General features: G+C 42.5%; 1 protein-coding gene across 1 annotated transcript in view; it reads right to left on the reverse strand.

Moving 5' to 3' along the window:
* Positions 1–20,757, reverse strand: part of LMNB2 (lamin B2) — a 42,569-nt gene that overhangs the window by 17,196 nt on the left and 4,616 nt on the right. Inside the window, exons 2-5 of the mRNA XM_072845227.1 lie at positions 16,888–17,024; positions 3,982–4,138; positions 3,187–3,312; positions 533–703 (exon numbers count right to left, since the gene is read on the reverse strand). Coding sequence (XP_072701328.1) covers positions 533–703; positions 3,187–3,312; positions 3,982–4,138; positions 16,888–17,024 — 591 coding nt within the window. The remainder of the gene's footprint in view (positions 1–532; positions 704–3,186; positions 3,313–3,981; positions 4,139–16,887; positions 17,025–20,757) is intronic.

The raw sequence follows: 20,757 nt of genomic DNA on the forward strand, positions 1-20,757 counted from the left end.
GGTGTCTTCCAACCTAAACAATTCTATGATTCTAAGCTCACTGCATCCACGCAAAAGGCTGTCTTGAAATGCAGCCATTCCTCAAGCTGTCCAACACATCCCTCCAGGTAGTCAGCTTCCTAGAGCCAACATATTGCACCTATTGCAAGTCTCCTCCACTACCTCCATTTTGGAGGAAGAACTGGATCTATCGACATAAAGAAAAAAGCCCTTATAGCAGAAGACATCGTCTAATATGCTATTGCGTGACATCCACTATTCCCACTGTGTCCTCCGCAATGACCAATAGTTCCATGTGTTTTCTTACAAACTGGCCTTTCTTGGCTAAAACTATTCCTAGCTATTACCTCTGGCTATAACCTCCCTGGAAATGCATCCACGCACAAGCACCAGAGGAGGCATTTGAACACTGGGACAAAGCTTCTTCACATTATAATTATTTGTCTCCTTGAAGACAGCAGGGCTGATGGAAATGTTTTTATCTCACCAACTGCACTTCCTGTCACACAGTGCCATGGATAGCAATAGTTACCTTAGCCTGATAGGTCTGCTCAAGCTCCATTTTGTACAATTTGACTTGTTCATCATGTTGATTTCGCAGATCCTCCAGGGCCTGAGTCATTTTGGATTCATACTCCTGTTGGCGACTAGTGTCCACCTCAACCAAACGATGTTCATGTCGTTTTCTTGTTTCCCTTATTTCCTACACACACACAAAAAAAGGGGACAAATTCCCACATTAGGGTAAACAGTACAGCAATTACATTCAGACAACAATTAACTGTTTCAGTACTAATCATTTAGTATATAGGAGCTACAGTACTAAAGGCGTTTAAGCCTTGGAATTGCTGCATGTACTAACAGATGCAAGTTACCGTTCTCATTTGTCAGGATATAATTCTTAAAAGTGATCCGACTTAAAAACAGGTTTAAAGATAACCACATACAGTTTAAGTAAGGAGCTGTTTTATGTTACAAAAGTCAAAATGGGGGGAGAAGAAAACATTTTTTTTTTTACATAGCAAAGATAGATTCCATGTGCTGCACTACAAATGTTTACCGTCTCAATATACATGCCTACATTACAATAGCAGTCTACAAGGAGTCAGATAAAAATGAACACCTTTTGTGACCATTACATACATTGAAAAAATAATCATTATTGAGAAAAACTGCATCTTCAAGTTTCACTTTTAATCATATGCAGATCTTCTCTCCTTTTCTATATACTGGATGAACTCTACTCATTGATTTTGATTACATTAGTAATGAAGCAGCAACCCAAGCAATCCTGAAAACATAAATATAATTTTTTCTGGTCAGAGTTTGTACTAAGAAATTTTCATTTTTAGAGAAGTAAGAGTTCTCTGTGCCTAGAAGACTGGTCACAAACTAGTGAGGTACGGCTTACTCATGCACTTATTCATGTTGCGGTCTGCAGAGACCTGGCCAGGCCTGAATACATGGTATGAGAAAGAAACAATTTCTCCCTTCAGGGTTGGACAAACAACAAGGGAGTGGTTCCGAGTACTGGGAGGAGGCCTGAAGGTAGCAGCAGAGCCACGAGGAGGAATAGCAGGCAAGTGAAGCAAGGCTCACTTTGCATGCCTAAACTGGAGTCATAGCAGGCTAACACAAATTCAGAGCAACTTTACAAGTTGTTTTGCAGAAATGCTCTACATATAAAAACAGACTCTTACAAACAGGCCCTTCTGCTCACAGAAACGTGCCCTGATGTGATCTGGAAGAAGCTTTCCCTTCTGTGGTGAATTTTTACACCAAGAAAACTAGCAAGCAGCAGTCTCTCAGTAACTGTACGCAATGACTCCTTGGAGGCCACAAAAATATCATGGAGGATTACAAAGTTATCAGGTGAAGGGCTGAGCTGATCTAGCCGTTCAACACCACTAGAATAAGCAGGCTTCACTTGCCACACTCCCAGTCATGACGTTCTAACTCTAATGGAGCTTTGGACCCTTCACTGAACCAAATGAATTCACTTACCTAAAAGGAAACCAATTCCTTTTTTCCTTCCTGTGTTGAATTGGTCCATACAAGGATCAAAGAGCTCCAGGGATGACTAAAGAAACACCCCCATTTCAGCATGGCAAGCTTTACGATTAGCTTCTGCTGTCTCATTTAGCTTCACCTTTAGTCAGTAGCAACACAATTCTCCTCAGGAAGCAAAGTTATTTTAAGGCCCTACAACCAAGCAAGGGTCTATCGTTGCAGTCGCGTGCAGCAATCCAACTACTCCAGGGCATGGAAGTGAGACAACGGTCAGTACAACTCTGATCTACCAGTGATCTACCTGGTTGGTTTCTCTGCCCTGCTCCAGCCCCTGTCCTTAGCCACACAGCCTTGCCCCATCCCTTAATCCAGTCTGGGCACTCGTTTGATTCCGTGGTAAGACAGAACTCAGCCACTAAGCTGGCAAAAATTGAACTCAAACAAAAAACCCTAAGTAGTTTACTAGTCAATCAGGCTGAAATGGTTTGGTGCATGGTGAGCCAAACGTCACAACTAGCATAGGTGAGATGAAGGGCAGAAGCATGTGGCAATTGCTCAGCAGCCACTAATTGAATGAGTTTGCAGAAGAACCAAAGGTCAGAGTTGGTTTTCACAAGATGGAATAAACTGACATAACACTTTGCATCTGGTACAGAGAGGTCATGCTTCCCTTTCCCAATCCCCACCTGTGCATTCCCACTATTTACTCCATAAAAACTCAGGTCCTCACTAGAACCACTATGAGCCAATTCAACTCTCTAAACAGGCAGAAAACTACCCCTGCAAAAAACAGGGTAATTGCATACTGTTCTCGTCAATGAAAACAGGTTACAGTCAGGTCCAACCACCACCAAAGCTGGTGAAAGTAAGGAGCAGGGCCATGCAACCAGGTCCACAGAGGGGAAACAAGACTTTCCCTTTCCCACAGCAGTCAGCTGCTACATTAGCTCACCTGCCTGTGGAACAATACCCATGACACTTGGCTGTCATGCCAGCTCCACCACTGATTTACCATGTAACTCTTGCAAAACCTTTAATTATTTCATTACTGAACCTGTTTATAGCAAGGATAATAGTGATTTTCCCTACCTGAACGAGTTAGTAATTGGTTATAGTCAGTTTGAATAAAAGCTACATAAACTTCAGACTGTGATGAGATTACTAGGTTGATAATACCTCCTCAAACACATTCTTCCTGAAATCCAGATCCTCTTGCAAGCTCTGGCACCGATTCTCCAGGTCCACACGCATGAGTGTCTCCTTCTCCAACTGCTTCTTAGCCACAGCATGACCATCTTCAGCCTAGTAAAGAATTTTGAAGATAAAGATTTAATTTTGTCTGGATCCCTATTTTCCACCCCCAGAATCCCTTTATGGTCTTAATTTGACATCTTTGGACCAATTATCCACAACAACAAATCTAATGTCAAGCCACTGATCTAAAAAATAAAAAAAATAAATTAAAAAAGAAAAAGAGTGTGTGTGCTTATGAATATTTAAAACAAGCTTTCATGTTTGTATACCAGTTATTTAAAAAGTAGGATTATTTCAATACAGTATGATAACGGGAGTTGAGGATTATTAATTCCTCCAGCACAGTATGTTGCATGTTCTTCTTTTTCTTGCTAGCGTAGTCCCACTGGGTACTCCAGCATAAGTTTAATATTATGCAGGACTTTACAAAGGACAATATTTAGTAACCTGATATCTCATGAACACACAAACACTTACCAGAAATTTTTAAATAAAAGCTTCTGACTAGCAAAATTTCTAAAACACCATATTGCTTTGGTTGTTTTATAGGGATTTCTTACAATTTAGTTTTACATCCAAGAGAGGCAGGCAAAGGTTCATCAGTAAGTGAGCTGCATCAATGATGTTCAGACTATAAACTAACTGAAAAGAAAAATAACACATTTTACAATACACAGCCTCTCCTGTGCTAAAGCAAAGAAGCATTCACTGCCATACCTTAGCAAGCTGGGCACGCAAATCGGCCACCTCCGCTTCCAGACTGCGCTTCTCATTCAGGACAGTATTGAGCTCTGCTTCACTTCTATGGAACAGCACTTCAAGATCCTTAATGCGACCCTGAGCCACAGACAAATCTGCATCTTTCTTCTTGTAGCTGAAAAAAAAAAAGTCAATTATGTTTATACGTGGGTGCACACACATCTTGAGCATGTCTTGGTTACAACTACAGAGATTTTGTTATTATGCACATTTTATTAGGATTAGTATACCACTAGGTGGCTCCTAGAGTAACCTGCAAATGTAGCTAATAAAAGTAATCACAAACACCTCTTAAAACTCACAGCTTGTACCACCAATGTGTTGTAAATGCACTGCCTACTAAAGAAGAACATGTGTCATGGGCAGGCAAGGGAAAAACAAGAAGGCAACTGACAGCTAAGAGATGACAATAAAGCTGCTTTACATACAAGGTGTAAAGAGTATTTTTTCATCTCACTGCTGCACAGCACGTTTAATTGCTGACATCTATCACTTTGGACTACAGCCCCTGAGAAGCAGAGTGCATGCATCTCCCAAAGAGGTCCATGAGCATCCCCAGTGTTTTGTACTTGATGTGGCCAAGCCCATTCCCTAGGATGTATTCCCACACAAAGTAATAAAGTAATCCACTATGGAAATGTGGTCACCTTTCAGGAATAAAACAGTATTTCTTCAGCAGTATTCATTACAAGCAAAGCAACTCTGGTCACTTTAAATATGATTATTTGAGCTGTTATATCCAACTCGCAGAAGTCAAGGTCATCTTCCTCCTGCCCACCAAGTATTTGTCTACCTTTTCCTCTAACATACTGACTTTCTGCAGCTTCTCTAGGTGTGTGTCATCATATTATTAAAAAACTGTTTTGTTCTGTGAAGTAATCCTTCCTTGCTGCAGCTTAAGCTTGCTATCTTAGTCTCGCACCACTAAGAATGCAGGGAATGGCTTTTTGTCTTTTTCTCTTAAACCATTTTAAAATTCATTTTCCTCCTACCCTTTCCTCAAACTTCTCTTCTATAGATCTGTAATTTTCAGCCTGTGGTCAGTGAGCTGCTTTTAAGGGCCCACAGAAATAACTTTGAAGAGGAGTCCTACTACCTATAGGCTTTAAAAAGCTCTGTATTTGGTCTGCAGCTCCAAACATGGAAAGAACATTGTGTTTGCAAAGGAAAAAAAAAGTCTGAAAACCACTGCTCTAGATTATACAAACCTTGCTTCCCAGCCCAAATCCTGAGTCTTGGTTCCCAAACTTCTGATCACTTGTACTGTCCTCTTGAATTTCTAATTTGCCCATAACTAACAAAATGCAATGCCCAGAATTATTTTACAAAAATTCTGCTTTATGGGGTATTGGTGTGCCCTACAGACAGTATTTCTTCATATGCTTCAGCATGATGTGCATCTTTTTCTAACTACAGAATAAGTCAACACACTTATTTTGTGATACGCTCTAGCTACAAGGCTCATGAGTTCTCTCTGCATTCCTTGGTGTAGATCTCTGAATTTGTTTTCATTTAACTGTAACCAATTTTTCTTAATCATTGGTCCAATCTGCCACTGTGAATCCTGTTCTGCAACATATGTGCAGTGTCTTCAAGCTCAGCAGCTTGCAGGAGACATATAGCAAAAAAATGACTTCTGCTTAAAACACAGTTATTTAGCAGCAACCAGAAAGTCTTCAAAATAGACTCTCCAGACACATGCCCCTGCATCACATGTGTCACCTAGTAAGACAAGCCACTGTGCATGTGTGAGACAATCAGATCTGGAAACCTTCTGCCTGTGCAGTACCCTACAGGGCAAATGCCACTTCACACCGAGTATGAACAGCAGTGTATGCTTACACAGCCCATCGCTTCCTCCCACCTGCAGAAGCCAAGAAGCATGCAAGTAGTCCTAGGGAGATGGGAATGAACAGAAACATTCAATGTACAGCTTGACAAAGCACCATAAAGAATTCCTGACAGTGATAAGGAACTTCTACTCCTTCATGAACACTGACGCTGAAAGACACTCCAAGCTGCTTTCATTCACATTTTTATCCACATTTATAATTTCAGCCTGGTTTATTGTCTTCATGAAAAAAAATTGACAGAAGGCTTTACAAACGTGCAACCTGCTTCCATAAGGGTCTCCAAGATGCCTGGAAGTTACAAACAGCAGTCAACGTGTCTGTTGAGATGTGCCAGTGTTCTTTGAAGGACACCAGGTTAGGATAACCCTCTAGAGCTCTTTTTTCCAGAAAGCAGCCAAGTTTGCTCAAGGGAAATATTTCAGTGACCATGCAGGGTAGCAGGCAGAGGAAGCCGCAGCAAGGCAGTCACACAACTCAGAGTTGGGAGCTTGCAGCTCAAGCAGGAAGACTGCTAAAAGGAGCAGATGGATGAGGCCTACATCTATCTGCCTCCAGGCTTTGCTTGGCCTGGAGACCTGTGACACTGGTAAAGATATGAAGAGACACTTCATGAACATCAGGACAGGGGACTTTCCATAACCAGGTCATCAAAGTTACCTCTGCTATGACTGAACGCACCCTGATCACTACACCAGGTCTGGTTCAGCAGTCTTGTGGGAGCGTGCTGTTCCACCAAAGCAAAAGTGTTGTGCATCTCACTAGTAAATTAAATGTTCCCATCTATACCTCTTCCACTCATCCCCTCCCTCCCTCAAGCAGTCAAAAGTTTTGTCAAGCAGCTAAAGATGCACACAAAGCGCTGGAAGCTGTTATATAACATATAGGAAAGAACCATACTTGCTTCAGAATGACATCAGAATGTCTACTTTTACAACAATATTTTAATTCTAGATTTAAAGTCCCTACTCCTGATACAAACATCTTTAAACTAAAAAGATAAGCTGTTCCTTATATCATATAAACAGTGTTAGAACATCCTAAAGATATTTCACTTTTTATAAAGTAAAACTATTCAACTCCTTTATGAACTGGGCTCAATAGAAAAAACTCTAAACTCATGAGTTGTGTTCAAGGTACTAATTGTACATACATGTATGTATTGTACCTGTTGTAAAATACATAGAATCACAGAACAGTTTGGGTTGGAAGGGACCTTAAAGATCATCTAGTTCCAACCCCCCCTGCTACGGGCAGGAACACCTTCCACTAGACCAGGTTGCTCAAAGCCCCATCCAACATGGCCTTGAACACTTCGAGGGATGAGGCATCCGCAACTTCTCTGGGCAACCTGTTCCAGTGTCTCAACACCCTAATGGTAAAGAATTTCTTCCTACTATCTAATCTAAATATCCCCTCTTTCAGTTTAAAACCATCAACCCTCATCCTATCACTACACTCCCTGATAAAGAGCCCCTCCCCATCTTTCCTGTAGGCCCCCTTTAAGTACTGGAAGGCTGCTATAAGGTCTCCCCAGAGCCTTCTCTTCTCCAGGCTAAACAACCCCAACTCTCTGAGTCTGCCCTCATACAGGAGGTGTTTCAGCCCCCTGATCATCTTTGTGGCCCTCCTCTGGACTCATTCAAGCAGGTCCATGTCTTTCTCACGCTGGGGGCCCCAGAGCTGAACGCAGTACTCCAGGTGGGGTCTCACAAGAGCCAAGGGGGAGAATCACCTCCCTTTACCTGCTGGCCATACTTCTTTTGATACAGCCCAGGATACGGTTGGCTTTTTGGGCTGCTAGCAGACATTACCGGCTCATATTCAGTTTTTCATCCACCAATACCCCAAAGTCCTTCTCCTCAGGGCTGCTCTCAACCCACTCATCACCCAGCCTGTATCCAAGTGTGGGATTGCCCCAACCCAGGTGCAAGACCTTACACTTGGCCTTGTTGAACTTCATGAGGTTTGTACAGGCCCATCTCTCTAGCCTGTCAAGGTCCCTCTGGATGGCATCCCTTCCCTCTAGAGCATCAACTACACCACACATTTGGTTGATTTTTCACATTAGGAAAAAAAAAAGGTGCTTCCCCCCCTGCCCCAAACAAGTCTCAAGTTCAATTTCTTTTCAGGAGGTTTCTTTCATAGTTTACTGGCATCTTGCAACAAAAGTAAAAGCTGTAAATAACAAAACACAATTCTATCTACTAGTTTTCATTGCAAAACAACTGTCACAAGCAGTGTGAAGGCCTCTGCCTCAAAGTGGTTTTGGTTTCTTAACTTACATTTGAAACCTGATCATTGATTTTAACTTGATTGATGATCAAAGAACATGGTAAAGGACAGTGACATGTGTATTGTAACACCAAAAAAAACCCCAAACCCCCATAAAAAACACCCACAGCACAAAAAACAAATAAAAAAACACAGGCAGTTTTATGACAACGATGAAGGCAATGACTGGAAAATTAAGATATTTTCCCAGAAGACCTCCCTCACAGGAAACCCTTTTAAGTTTAGTTAAGATTTGGATGCTTCAACTTAATCCCTGGGATCTGCAACATCCACATTGTACTGGCACATATGACACAAAAAGGACCTGTGTGAGGTTCATATCATAGCACAGGATAACTGACAATGTCTACCAGTGCAAGAGACATTGATGTTCAGGCATCTGAATCCCACTTGTCATGTCAGGAAGTCATATATCCCATTATTCATTTGCAAACTGAATTGAAATGCGTATGGATGCTAACATCTTAACCAACAGCTCCTCCCTATCTTCTGCAGATGAACAGATAATTTGAAACAAAAACTAGTTTCACTCTATGACAAAGCTCCCTCTAAAGAAATTAGAGTTGAGCATTACTTAAAGTTAACTAGACTTGAAGGGGGATAATATCAGGCTTGCCCATGACAAGCTGTGGGACAACATGCTAAGGTTAGAGGGACAGGGTGCCAGCAAGGGCCCTCAGCCTGTTGCTCTGAGACATGCTGGTACACTGGAGCACACTGGAAGTCTTATGGAGATGAGTCAGGGCTCCTGAGGTAATAGGAGCCAACAGGGAAACACCAGTGAAATACCTCAAAGGAATCAAGGTGTATTCCTCTAAGAAGGTGACATGGCGAACAGCCCAGCTGAAGTGCCTCTACACCAAGGCACACAGCATGGGCAACAAACAGGAGGAGCTGGAAGCCACCATGCTGCTAGAATGCTATGACCTGGTTGCCATTACTTAAACTTGGTGGGACAAATGCCATGACTAGAGTGCAGCTGTCGATGGCTACAGGCTGTTCAGAAGGGACAGGAGAGGAAGGAGGGGCACAGGGGTTGCTCTCTACATCCAGAAATGGATAGATTGTGAAGAGCTGTCTCTGAAGGGTAGCCACGAGCAGGTTGAAAGCTTATGGGTGAGAATTAGAGACCGAGGCAACTAAAGGGAACCTCGTGGTTGGTGTTTACTACAGCTGCCCGATCAAGGGGAGCCTGTTGACAAAGCCTTCTTACTCCAGCTACAGGAGGCATCGCGCTCACAGGCTCTCATCCTGCTGGGCGACTTCAACCACCCCGACACCTGCTGGAAAAGTAGCACAGCGAGCTGTAGGCAATCCAAGGAGACTCTTGGAGGTCGTTGAGGATAACTTCTTAAGCCAGATAATAGACAGCCCTACCAGAGAGGATGCAATAGTGGACCTGATGGTCACCAACGCAAGTGAGCTAATCAGTGATGTCAGGATTGGAGGCAGCCTGGGCTACAGTGATCACGCACTGGTGCAGTTCATAGTCCTGAGGAATATGGGTCAGGCAAAGAGTAAAGCCAGGACCCTGAATTTTAGGAAAGAAACTTGATGCTGTTCAATGAGTTAGTTAACAGGCCTCCCTGGGAAACTGTCCTCAAGGACAAGGGAGCAGAACAGAACTGGCAGATCTTTAAGGACGCTTTCCACAGAGCACAAGAGCTCTCGACCCCCAGGTGTAAGAAATCAGGAAAGGAAGGCAAGAGACCAGCATGGCTGACTTGAGACCTGCTGGTCAAACTAAAGGGCAAGAAGGAAATGCACAGGCAGTGGAAGCAGGGACAAGTATCCTGGGAAGAGCAGAGGGACGCTGCCCGGTTTTGTAGGGAGGGGGTCAGGAAGGCCAAGGTGCAGCTGGAGCTGAACTCGGCAAGGCATGCAAAGAATAAGAAGGGCTTCTACAGGTACGTCAGCCAGAAAAGGAAGGTCAAAGAGAGTAGATCCCCACTGATGAACACAACTGGCAAACTGGTAACAAGAGACAAGGAGAAGACCAAGGTACTCAACAACTTTTTAGCCTCAGTCTTCACAGGCACCCTCTCTTCCCACACCTCTCGAGTGGATGGAGCGCAAGACAGGGACTGGGGGAGCAAAGTCTTTCCCACTGTAAGAGAATCACAGAATCATTTAGATTGGAAAAGACCTTTAAGATCATCAAGTCCAACCGTAAACCTAACACTACCAAGACCACCACCATACCATGTCCCTAAGCACCTCATCCAAACATCTTTTAAATACCTCCAGGGATGGCGACTCAACCACTGCCCTGGACAGCCTGTTCCAATGCTGGACAACCCTTTCAGTGAAGTAAAATTTCCTAATATCCAGTCTAAACCTCCCCTGGCGCAACTTGAGGCCATTTCCTCTTGTCCTATCACTTGTTACCTGGGAGAAGAGACCGACCCCCACCTCGTTACAACCTCCTTTCAGGTAGTTGTAGAGAGCAATAAGGTCTCCCCTGAGCCTCTTTTTCCCCAGGCTAAATAATCCCAGTTCCCTCAGACGCTCCTCATCAGACTTGTGCTCCAGACCCTTCACCAGCTTCATTGCTCTTCTTTGGACACGCTCCAGCACCTCAGTGTGCTGGAAGCTCAGGTTCACGACCACTCGAGGAACCTGAACATACATAAGTCTATGGGACCTGACGAGATGCATCCCAGAGTCCTGCAGGAACTGGCTGATGTAGCTGCCAAGCCACTCTCCATCATATTTGAAAAGTCATGGCCATCATGTGAAGTCCCTGGTGACTGGAAAAAGGTAAACATTACACCCCTGTTTAAAAAGGGTAGAAAGGAGGACCCTGGGAACTACCAACCTGTCAGCCTCACCTCTGTGCCTGGGAAGATCATGGAACAGATCCTCCTCGAAGCTATACTAAGGCACATGCAGGGCAGGGAAGTCATTCGAGACAGCCAGCATGGCTTCACCAAGGGCAAGTCTTGCCTGACCAACCTAGCAGCCATCTGTGATGGAGTGACTACATCAGTGGACAAGGGAAGAGCTACGGATGTCATCTATCTGGACTTCTGTAAGTCCTCTGACATGGTCCCCCACAACATCCTTCTCTCTAAATTGGAGAGGTATGGATTTGATGGATTGACTGTTCAGTGGATGAGGAATTGGTTGGATGGTCACATCCAGAGGGTAGTGGTCAATGACTCAATGTCCAGATGGATATCAGCAATGAGTGGTATCCCTCAGGGGTCCATATTGGGACCAGTACTGTTTACTATCTTCATCAATGACACAGACAGTGGGATCGAGTGCACCCCCAGCAAGTTTGCAGATTACACCAAGCTGAGTGGTGCGGTTGACACACCTGAGGGACAGGATGCCATTCAGAGGGACCTGGAGAAGCTCGAGAAGTGGACACATGTGAACCTCATGAGGTTCAACAAGGCCAAGTGCAAGGTCCTGCACCTGGGTGGGGGCAACCCCCAGTATCAAAACAGGCTGGTGGATGAAGGGATTGAGAGCAGCCCCACAGAGAAGGGCTTGGGGGGATGAAAAGCTGGATGTGAGTCGGCAACGTGTGCTTGCAGCTGAGAAGGCCAACCGTATCCTGGGCTGCAAAAGCAGCATGGCCAGCAGGTCAAGGGAAGTGATTCTGCCCCTCTTCTCTGCTCTGCTGTGGTGAGACCCCACATGGAGTACTGCATCCAGCTCTGGAGTCCTCAGTACCGGAAAGACATGGACCTGTTGGAGGAGATCCAGAGGAGGGCCACAAAAATGATCAGAGGGATGGAGCACCCCCCTATGAGAACAGGCTGAGAGAGCTGGGGCTGTTCAGCCTGGAGAAGAGAAGGCTCCAGGGAGATCTTATTGCAGCCTTTCAGTACTTAAAGGCGGCTTATAAAAAAGATGGGAACAAACTTTTCAGTAAGGCCTGTTGCGATAGGACAAGGGGTAATGGTTTCACACTAAAAGAGGGTAGATTTAGCCTAGGTAATAAGGAAGAAATTTTTTACAAGGAGGGTGGTGAAACACTGTAACAGGTTGCCCAGAGAGCTGGTAGGTGCCCCATCCCTGGAAACATTCAAGGTCAGGCTAGACAGGGCTCTGAGCACCCTGATCTAGTTGAAGATGTCCCTGCTCATTGCAGGAGGGTTGGACTACATGAACTTTAAAGGTCCCTTCCAACCCAAACTACTCTATGATTCTATGAACCAGCAGGGCACAGAAGCAAAGAAGGCTAAAGGCATCCTGGGCTGTATTAACAGGAAGATGGCTGGTAAATCATGGGAAGCAACTATCCCATTCTGATCAGCACTCAGGAGATCACTTCTGTGTCCATTATTTCATCCAGTTATGGACACCCCCAGTGCAATAAAGACATTGATAAATTGGAGCAAGTTCATCAGAGACCACCAAGGTGGTCAGAGAGTTGGAGTACATGCCCTGTTAAAAGAGGCTGAGGGAACTGAGTCTGACCAACCTGGAGATAAGGCAGCTTTGGCAGGACCTGACCAGAATGACTGTATGTTAAAAGAAGGAAAATGACAAATGAAATACCAATTTTCAAATGGAGAAACTCAGACCCTGATACTTGTATGGGTAAAATTAGACAAAGGCATCAATGAAGAGAAGTAGTAGGCACATGCATAAACACAAAAGAATTCAGAGTCAATTTGGCTTTTGTAAAGGGAAGGTACGGGAGGTAAGCGGGGGTAAGAACCCTGCATAGCAGGGCTCTGTGAGGGCCTTACCTCACCTCTGCCCAAAGAGGCCATGGCAGATCTGGTTACCACAAAACACTTCAAGGTTCTGTAGCACCCGTGCAACTCAAGTCTTGGGAGACATCTCCAAGTCTGATGTAAAAAGACTATCTGGAGCTTACCCTTCTTCACACATCAGCCGCTCAGGAGCACTCAAAAATGCAACTATTTTTGCAAATTACTTCTACATAAAATACAGAACAAGATATTGAACACTGTTAACAGTACAACCACATCTTGAATACTGGTTGAAGTTCCAATTCTGCAGCCTTCCTCCCCAAGAGGATACACTAAAATGGGAAAAATGAGAGGGTAAAATGTTGATTGAAGGCACAGAGCAGCTTCTGTAGAAGCAGCAACTAAGTAGGTAAGATGTTTCCACTTGAAAAAAAGACATCATTAAAGAGAAAATCTTAGGAAATAAGGAGAAGGAAAATACAAAAATTGGGGGATAAATGAACAAATGGAACTGGGCTGGCACATTCAAAAACATGTTTTTCTTCATACAAAATGTACGTAAGCTCAGAATCCCCTTGCTAAGTCTAAGAACACTACAAATAGATGTTCTCAGGATACTGGTCACGCTATGAAATTAAACCCCATGAAGGCTTACTACACAGAATCCAGCTGGACCTCAGGAAGTCCCTTAGCTGAGGGGAATTGCTGAAGACTGGAAGAGTATTCCAGAGAAGCGTTATGCATGCTCCGTTCTCATACTCTTCTCTAGATGCCTAGGAGTGGCTTCTAACAGAGATAGATTACCAGGCTAGATGGACCTTTGGTTCAATCCAGTACAAACTGCTCTAGAAAATGCCTTGGGATGCTTCTTGTTGACTTACTAGGCAAGATGTTATCCAATTATCCCAAGCACTAAAAAAACCCCAGAAAGTGTTAGGACATCAGTAACATGGTAAGTAAGTAAAAAAAATCTGAAACAACCAAATTATGTGCAAAGGCATCCAAACACCAAGAGTTGAATTTGTACTCAAACAGAATACTGGGGTAGTATAATTTGTCAGTATCTGAACAAGTTGCAGAAAGACATAAGCATAAATGCTTGCTCTGAAGTTCAGTACACTGATAGACAAACCATGTTCTTTCCTAGACCATAGGCCTTGTCACAAATCCTTGTGTACAAACCAAGGGTCTTACTGCAGGTTGGTCAGCTGCTTCCCAAATCCACTGGAGTTGAGCAAGCGGACAGACTCAGAAACAAACTACGAGCAGGGTAAGCCTCAGGCTCCTTTGGACACAAACTAGGCCTGATGTCACCACATCCTGTGGCCTCCCTGGAGCATCCTCAGTGCCTTCAGGAAAGGGCTTTCCACGTTCACAAACCCAGGCTTTAGGGGAAAAGCGAAAGGGGAAGTCACCTCTTGAAGCAGTAGGTTGGCTGTATTTGGATCCTATAGCTAGAAAAGCCCTGCAAGCCTGTGGCTCAGCAACTACAATTCAATTCAGTCTAATGTTGAGGAAACATTTCCTAGATATCCTTTCAGGACAATGTTTTCTCTACTATGCCTACTCCAACTATCCCTTTTCTTCTCCGTCTCTCACATGGGAGACCAGAGGAGAGATGTCCCAAGATGGAAGTCTATTATCTGCTGTACCAGCAACCCAACCTATTCCAAGGGAACAATGACGTGGCAATATCTGGGATCACTCCTGGCCAGACCATGCTGGCATCCTTAAGCCTATCCTCTGTCATGAGCTTGAAAGAGAGACTGAGGTAATTGTAGTGAACATTAAATTACACACTAACCTACTCTTCCACTATACACAGTTCTCAAAGCACTGAAGCAAGCTTGGCCTGTGAGAAGCACCATCTGACTGTCAGCATGGGCAGGGAACACTTAAGTCATGAGCTAGGCGTCAAGCGGATACTGTGCAGACTTTTAAAAGCTGCATTTGCAAGAATCACATTTAAAATCTGGCCACGTCACAAGTATAACTTTCCACATGACCCAAGCTGGACACCCTGAGAACACTCCAAGTACATTACAAGCTTCTCAAGGGACTGGAAGCAATCTGGTAGAAGAAACTTTCAAGCCAAGGAAGAATTCAATTCTCCTCCTATGAACTGTAAGAACAGAAAGAAAACCAGAAAACCAGGTATATTTTATTTTTATTTAGTCTACCTCAGAAAACAAAAAAAAGTGTTTGAAATTAGTCTGGCAGAATTAACCAGTTATTGAAGTGACTGGTAAGGGGCAACTCAATTGTCCAAACAAAGGGCAAGGGAGATGACCCAAGGGAAAAATACCATCTCCATCACTTCAAGTGCACAACATTCTACAACAAGGTATTTGTAAAATCTCTTAGCACTATCAAAAACCTAGAGAACCAGACTCAAGTGGCACCAATTCTCATTAGCTGCCAAGTGAAGATACTTCTGACAAGGATACCTTAATCATAATATAGAAATAAGCATCTTGCAGAACAGGAGACATGAGCCAAATTCCCAGTTACCACTGCTGCTCTCTTTTGGAGCTTGCTTTAAAAGCCAAGCAAGCAGAGTATTTGCTATCACCGAGACAAGAGAGACAACCTTGATGGCCATATAACACCGACTGCCATGCAAAATATATTATCTGAAATAAAGGCCAAGACTGCTGGCCTAAGGCTTTTAAGAGGGAACTCAGTCCCAACAGGAACATCTCAGCAGGGCTTGGTGGTATTCATCTCAGTTAACTTTAGGGGTTTATGTCTGACCTAGTTACCATAGGGTCTTTTTATGGCTAACAAAGACCTAGCTAACTGCATCTGTAAATTTTAGCACACAAGTTGTCTGACCACATGCAGGCATATCTTCTGGTAAGAACTGTGCACCAAGTTCAATAGGCTTTACAGCGACTTACTCAAATAGAGATGCTTACACTATAGCTATTTCATATTTGGACAGTTATTTTAGGGGCAAAGTGCACAAAATATCTCCAATGGCTGACTAACAAGAAGGCCCAGCACAGAAAGTTTACAGAGAAAATAAAAAATACTTCATCATAAATCAACTAGCTAGGCAGAAAAAACCACAAGGGAGGGAAACACTTCATTCCTTTTATAACCACGTAGATGCAAGTGGAGGGAGATGAGAGACTTACCGTAGCCCTGTACTGGCACTGCTGGATTAAAAGCAATTTTATGGCCAACAGTGTTCATATACAGGTGATGTACATACTGACATGCTCAGGAAAAATCTCTAACTCCCAAATCTTATCTACTAAAATAGGTACCAAAATCCAATCAGAATAAAAAATTAATAATAATTTTGCCACCACATATATTCATTTCAAAATGAAGTTTCAACTGCTAAACATATTTCATTACAAAAACTCCCTAGTGGGAATAGAAATAATGGATTACATTTGGCTTCAGTAGCCAGTTTATTAGGCCAATTCTCTTTGACGCAGACTAAACAGCAGTTTTTAAAAATGTAGTTGGTACAAGGTTTTTTTCCAGCACACTTACATTGTAGCTTCACGTATTTTCAAGGCAAGACTGCTTCCATATTCCTAAATTGCTCAGGGCCGCCCTTTTCCTTCATTTCTGCCATCAGTCAATACAGTGAACCAGACAATAAAACTCATAGTGTTTAAAAATTAACCTTCCTTGGATGGGTCAATTTTAAATCGAGATCAGTTCCTCAATCCCATTTACCAAGCAGCTGCATGTGTGCATGCTCACATAAGGAGAGGTACAATAGGACAGAAGCAGGCACAACCAATCGTTTCAGCCTCTACATGTCTGAATTGCTCAAATCACAGTATATTAATCTTATATCTACAAATACATTTGTGTTTATACTGGTTAGATTATCTGCTCTGACTAGCTATAGCAACAAGCTGAGGAATTTCCCTCTGACAAGCCTGTATCTTCTCATTGATCTGCAATGCTTCCAAAAGACATTTTAAGAAGCATCAACAGTATCATTCCCACTGCAAATATTGCCTATTCTAATTAAAAAAAAAAAAAGAAAAAAATCAATCATGCAGGACTTTCCTTACCTTTTATTGAACTCCTCAAGTTCTGCTCTCAGTTTTCCTATTTCAATCTGTAATCTAGCCCTCTCTTTGGCAGTTTCATCCAGAACTCTTCGAGCATCAGCCAGTTCAGACTCATAGAGACTCTTGATTCCACTCACCTAAGGGGAAAAAAGTATTCAGATATGAGAACATCCCAAAGACTAACTATCAAAGAACTGAAACACAGCACCAGGTTTCACATAGCTTTCTTTGAGAAAAAAAAAAGGGTGTATGATACGATTTCTGTCGTTTAAGAGCATCCTATATAGAACATTTTCAATTAACATGCACTTACAATTAGATGTGATCTAGTCCCAAAGACAAGATTTAATTTTTATTCCCAGTGGGACATAACAAAACATACTATGTTTGAAGTATGCAAATCTTCCAAAGAGATAAACTGAAGCAGATCAGTACACCCCACAATCAGATCTTAAATTATTTGCCCTCATTTCTAATACTGCTGCTTTGGGAGATTTTTTTAAAACGGTAATATCACTTAAAGATAAATGATGATAGACTTATTTTGTGGAATACAGGTCCGAGGCCCAATTTGACTCTGCTGCTCTTGCACTATAAAGCTGAAAAGAATCGGAAACTAGATGAACTACTGAAATGTGAACTGTTCAGAGATGAGCTTCCAGTCCTGTTCTCTACCTCAGAAGATAAGGATCTACAGACTTCTCCCTGTCCCAACTCAATATATTACATAATCAGCTATTCAGACTGCAGCAAGGCACCTTAAAGTCTTCCACACCTTTATTCTTTTTAGAATGCAAGATTATTTGAAATATCAGATAGCTAAAATGTCAAGACCATATAAGATTGCAGCTATTGCCTCTATGAAAAGATACTAGAACAACTATTAGTAATGTAAATTCAGAAACAGAGCAATCAGGGAATGAGAAGAGCCAAAAGCAGAATGTACTAACTTTAAGAAGAGAAATTTCATAACAAAGCATAAAATGTAGAAACAAGAAAACAAACTGCGCTATTCCTAGGAGTGCCTATTTCAACATCAGAGTGGCACCAATGACAGACTCAACCATCTGGTCTTCGAAAAGACTGAATTATATCCTGACTGCTTTTAATAAGTTCCTGATATACTCTATTCTCATAAAACTTCTGAAATTAACTAAAATAAAACAGTATGAGGGCTGAGAAGCCTTAGTTTACAAGCATACCACGTACCAGAAACAAACTGGCTGTCTATCCATGCAATTTTACTTCTTTTCTTTAAAGAATTAATTCTTTCAAGCTTTATTCAACTTAAGTTTTGGTTTGTTTGGGTTTTGTTCCATAGCTCATAGCCAGAGGTTGTCTATGGCACAAGCCAACACAACTCTGTATTATCAGTTACAAAACTTAGGAAGTACTACAAAGAAGTGTACCATGACTATGCTAAACTCTTTCATACAGCACTCCACAATGCCAAGAAAAAAATAAAATGTTGATTTTAAGGTTGCAAAGCCTTTCATTGTGGATGACCCTTGAGTGAAAATACAGTATTTGCAAATGGCAATACACAATACAATTGCCCAATGGCCAAGCACTGATTCTGCACCATTATGTAATGCATCTACAACACTCCTCTAATGCCAGCCTTGCTTTAGACCATCTGCCCTTCAACTCTTAAATGTGCTAAAATCCTTGCCCTAGGGCATCTACCAGAAACTTGGGGCCGTATTGCTGTAGGTTCAGACAGACACACTAAATCATAGTGCAGGACACAAGGACAAATCCCTTCCCAGTACTCCAGGGCATAAACTGGAACTGCATGTCAAGGTACAAAGGAAGAAAGCCTTTTTCCCTAGGTTTTTGCAAATACTGTCCCAAAAGGTGTTGCTGGTGTGATGCTTACAACAGGCAGTAAATAATTTATGCTTTTGAGGCATTACAGATAATACAGAGCTTAACAACTCCAGAACAGCAATATTCTGAACAGAGAATAAACACTTAATTTAATTCCTGTGTAGAGAGAATATAGCTAGATGGAGCTAAAAATTACATGATGAAAGCCATTTCAGAACCTGTTGGTAAAAAGAGAACCAGAGACTATGCTTCTTAATTAGAAAGGACTGATTCATTCACAGCATAACCAGTTGTGGTAGCTTAGTAGGCATTTTTCTCCTGCAGCATGTTAACCTCTTCTCTGCTCCAATTCCAGTAACAAACATGAAAAGGAAACACACAGGTCCAATTCACAGTCCAAAGTGGTAGTCAAAAAGCCACTTTCACTACAATTTTCAGCTAATGCACTGCTGAGCAGACAGAAATAACTGAGACATAAGGACATACTGCAGCTTCCAGCACATGGAGGCAGCAGACAGCTGGGAGCAGCAATACCTTCAATCACTGAAAAAAAACCACACCACACCCCCCAAAAAAACCCAAAAAACAACCAAACAAAAAACCCCACACAAAAAAAGACCCCAAAACACCCCCCCCCCCCAAAAAAAACCCCTGCACAAACCACAAAAACCAACCTCCACCCACCCCCCAAAAAAACTCACCAGAACTCTAACAACAGGATGCAAAGAGATCATGGATTCATAACAACATTGATAAAAGTTTTAGATGATCAAACTGAACTGGAGGACAGTTCAAGATGGTTTTTCTAGATCATAAAAATTAACATCTTGTTTATTTCAGCACTGGTCAAGCAGAGAAGAGAACCAAAAGCAGCAGTAGGCTCAAAGGAAAGTAACCAGCGCCAGCTTAGCTGAACTAGCCTGGTATTATATGCTGGACAACACTTCTATCCCAAGACGGTTATTCATCAAAAGCACCCTTCTAACCCAGCACTGAGAGAAATTCTGGAAAGTATTTCTGTTCCCTGAAACTGTCACCCCTCAAACTCTGTTCTGGTGGAAGGAACTTAGAGTCTACTGACTCTCTGAAAATCTCCAGAGAAGTACGGTCCCAAAAGTGCCTCTGTTTAGTGTACACCTGTGATTTTGCTTTGTTTTGACTCTACAGACACTCTTCTGCCCACTCTGTTTTTTAAACCACTTTACATTTGCTACTCAGCTTGGTCTCTAGTACAGTGACACTTCCAGACATTCTTAAAAAGGTGCTGTTAAACCAAAGCAGGACCTCCTAGGATAAGTCTCACATGCCTTTCCTGGCAAAAAAAAAAAAGTCAATAGTAACAACAGCTGGTATCCACAGCAACAAGAGAAGGAAGTTGAATAAATGCATCTGGCAACTGTGAAGACCATTTCTGGTTCTTTGCTCAGAAGTGTGATGAGACAGAGTGCCACCAGACAGTGTCCTTGAACAATCCCAAAGAATACTGGATGCAAGAGATAACCTGCCTGATGACATCTTCCATTTTTTGTCATCTTCTATCAGTAGAGTCTATCAATTCAAATTCCTTCCTTCATTTGTTGTTTCTCATCATTTTGCTTGGGTTACCACAACCCATTGCCTCCTGCTCCCTGCATTTGAGAAAGATACCAACTCATCCTTGAAGCCTATGCCAATCCTTCCAGTGTAAGCCAGTAACAGCAGCAGCTGGTAGCAAGCGCTGAAGGGAAAAAGCATAGAGAATGAGGCAAACAGACAATGATTTTACATATACTCCCAGCTTCTAAAAATAAAATTAAAAAAAAAATTCTGAGCCAAAAATTGCTTCTAGGCACCAAAAACCAGCAGTCACCAAATACTGTTAATTTGTCTAATGCTTTTGTAAATCTCTTTAGGTTTTGGTTTCCACAACATCAGAGAGCATCATAAAAGCACAACTGGTGGATTAAGACCTTGATAATTTCATTTCATGCCTTTAGTTTTTGTGTTGTGAGAAATGCTGAATATTTGCTTCCCAGACAAATCTCTTTGTTTGGACTCATG

The sequence above is a fragment of the Ciconia boyciana genome, chromosome 24, assembly GCF_034638445.1.
Source record: "Ciconia boyciana chromosome 24, ASM3463844v1, whole genome shotgun sequence".
NCBI classification, from domain to species: domain Eukaryota; kingdom Metazoa; phylum Chordata; class Aves; order Ciconiiformes; family Ciconiidae; genus Ciconia; species Ciconia boyciana.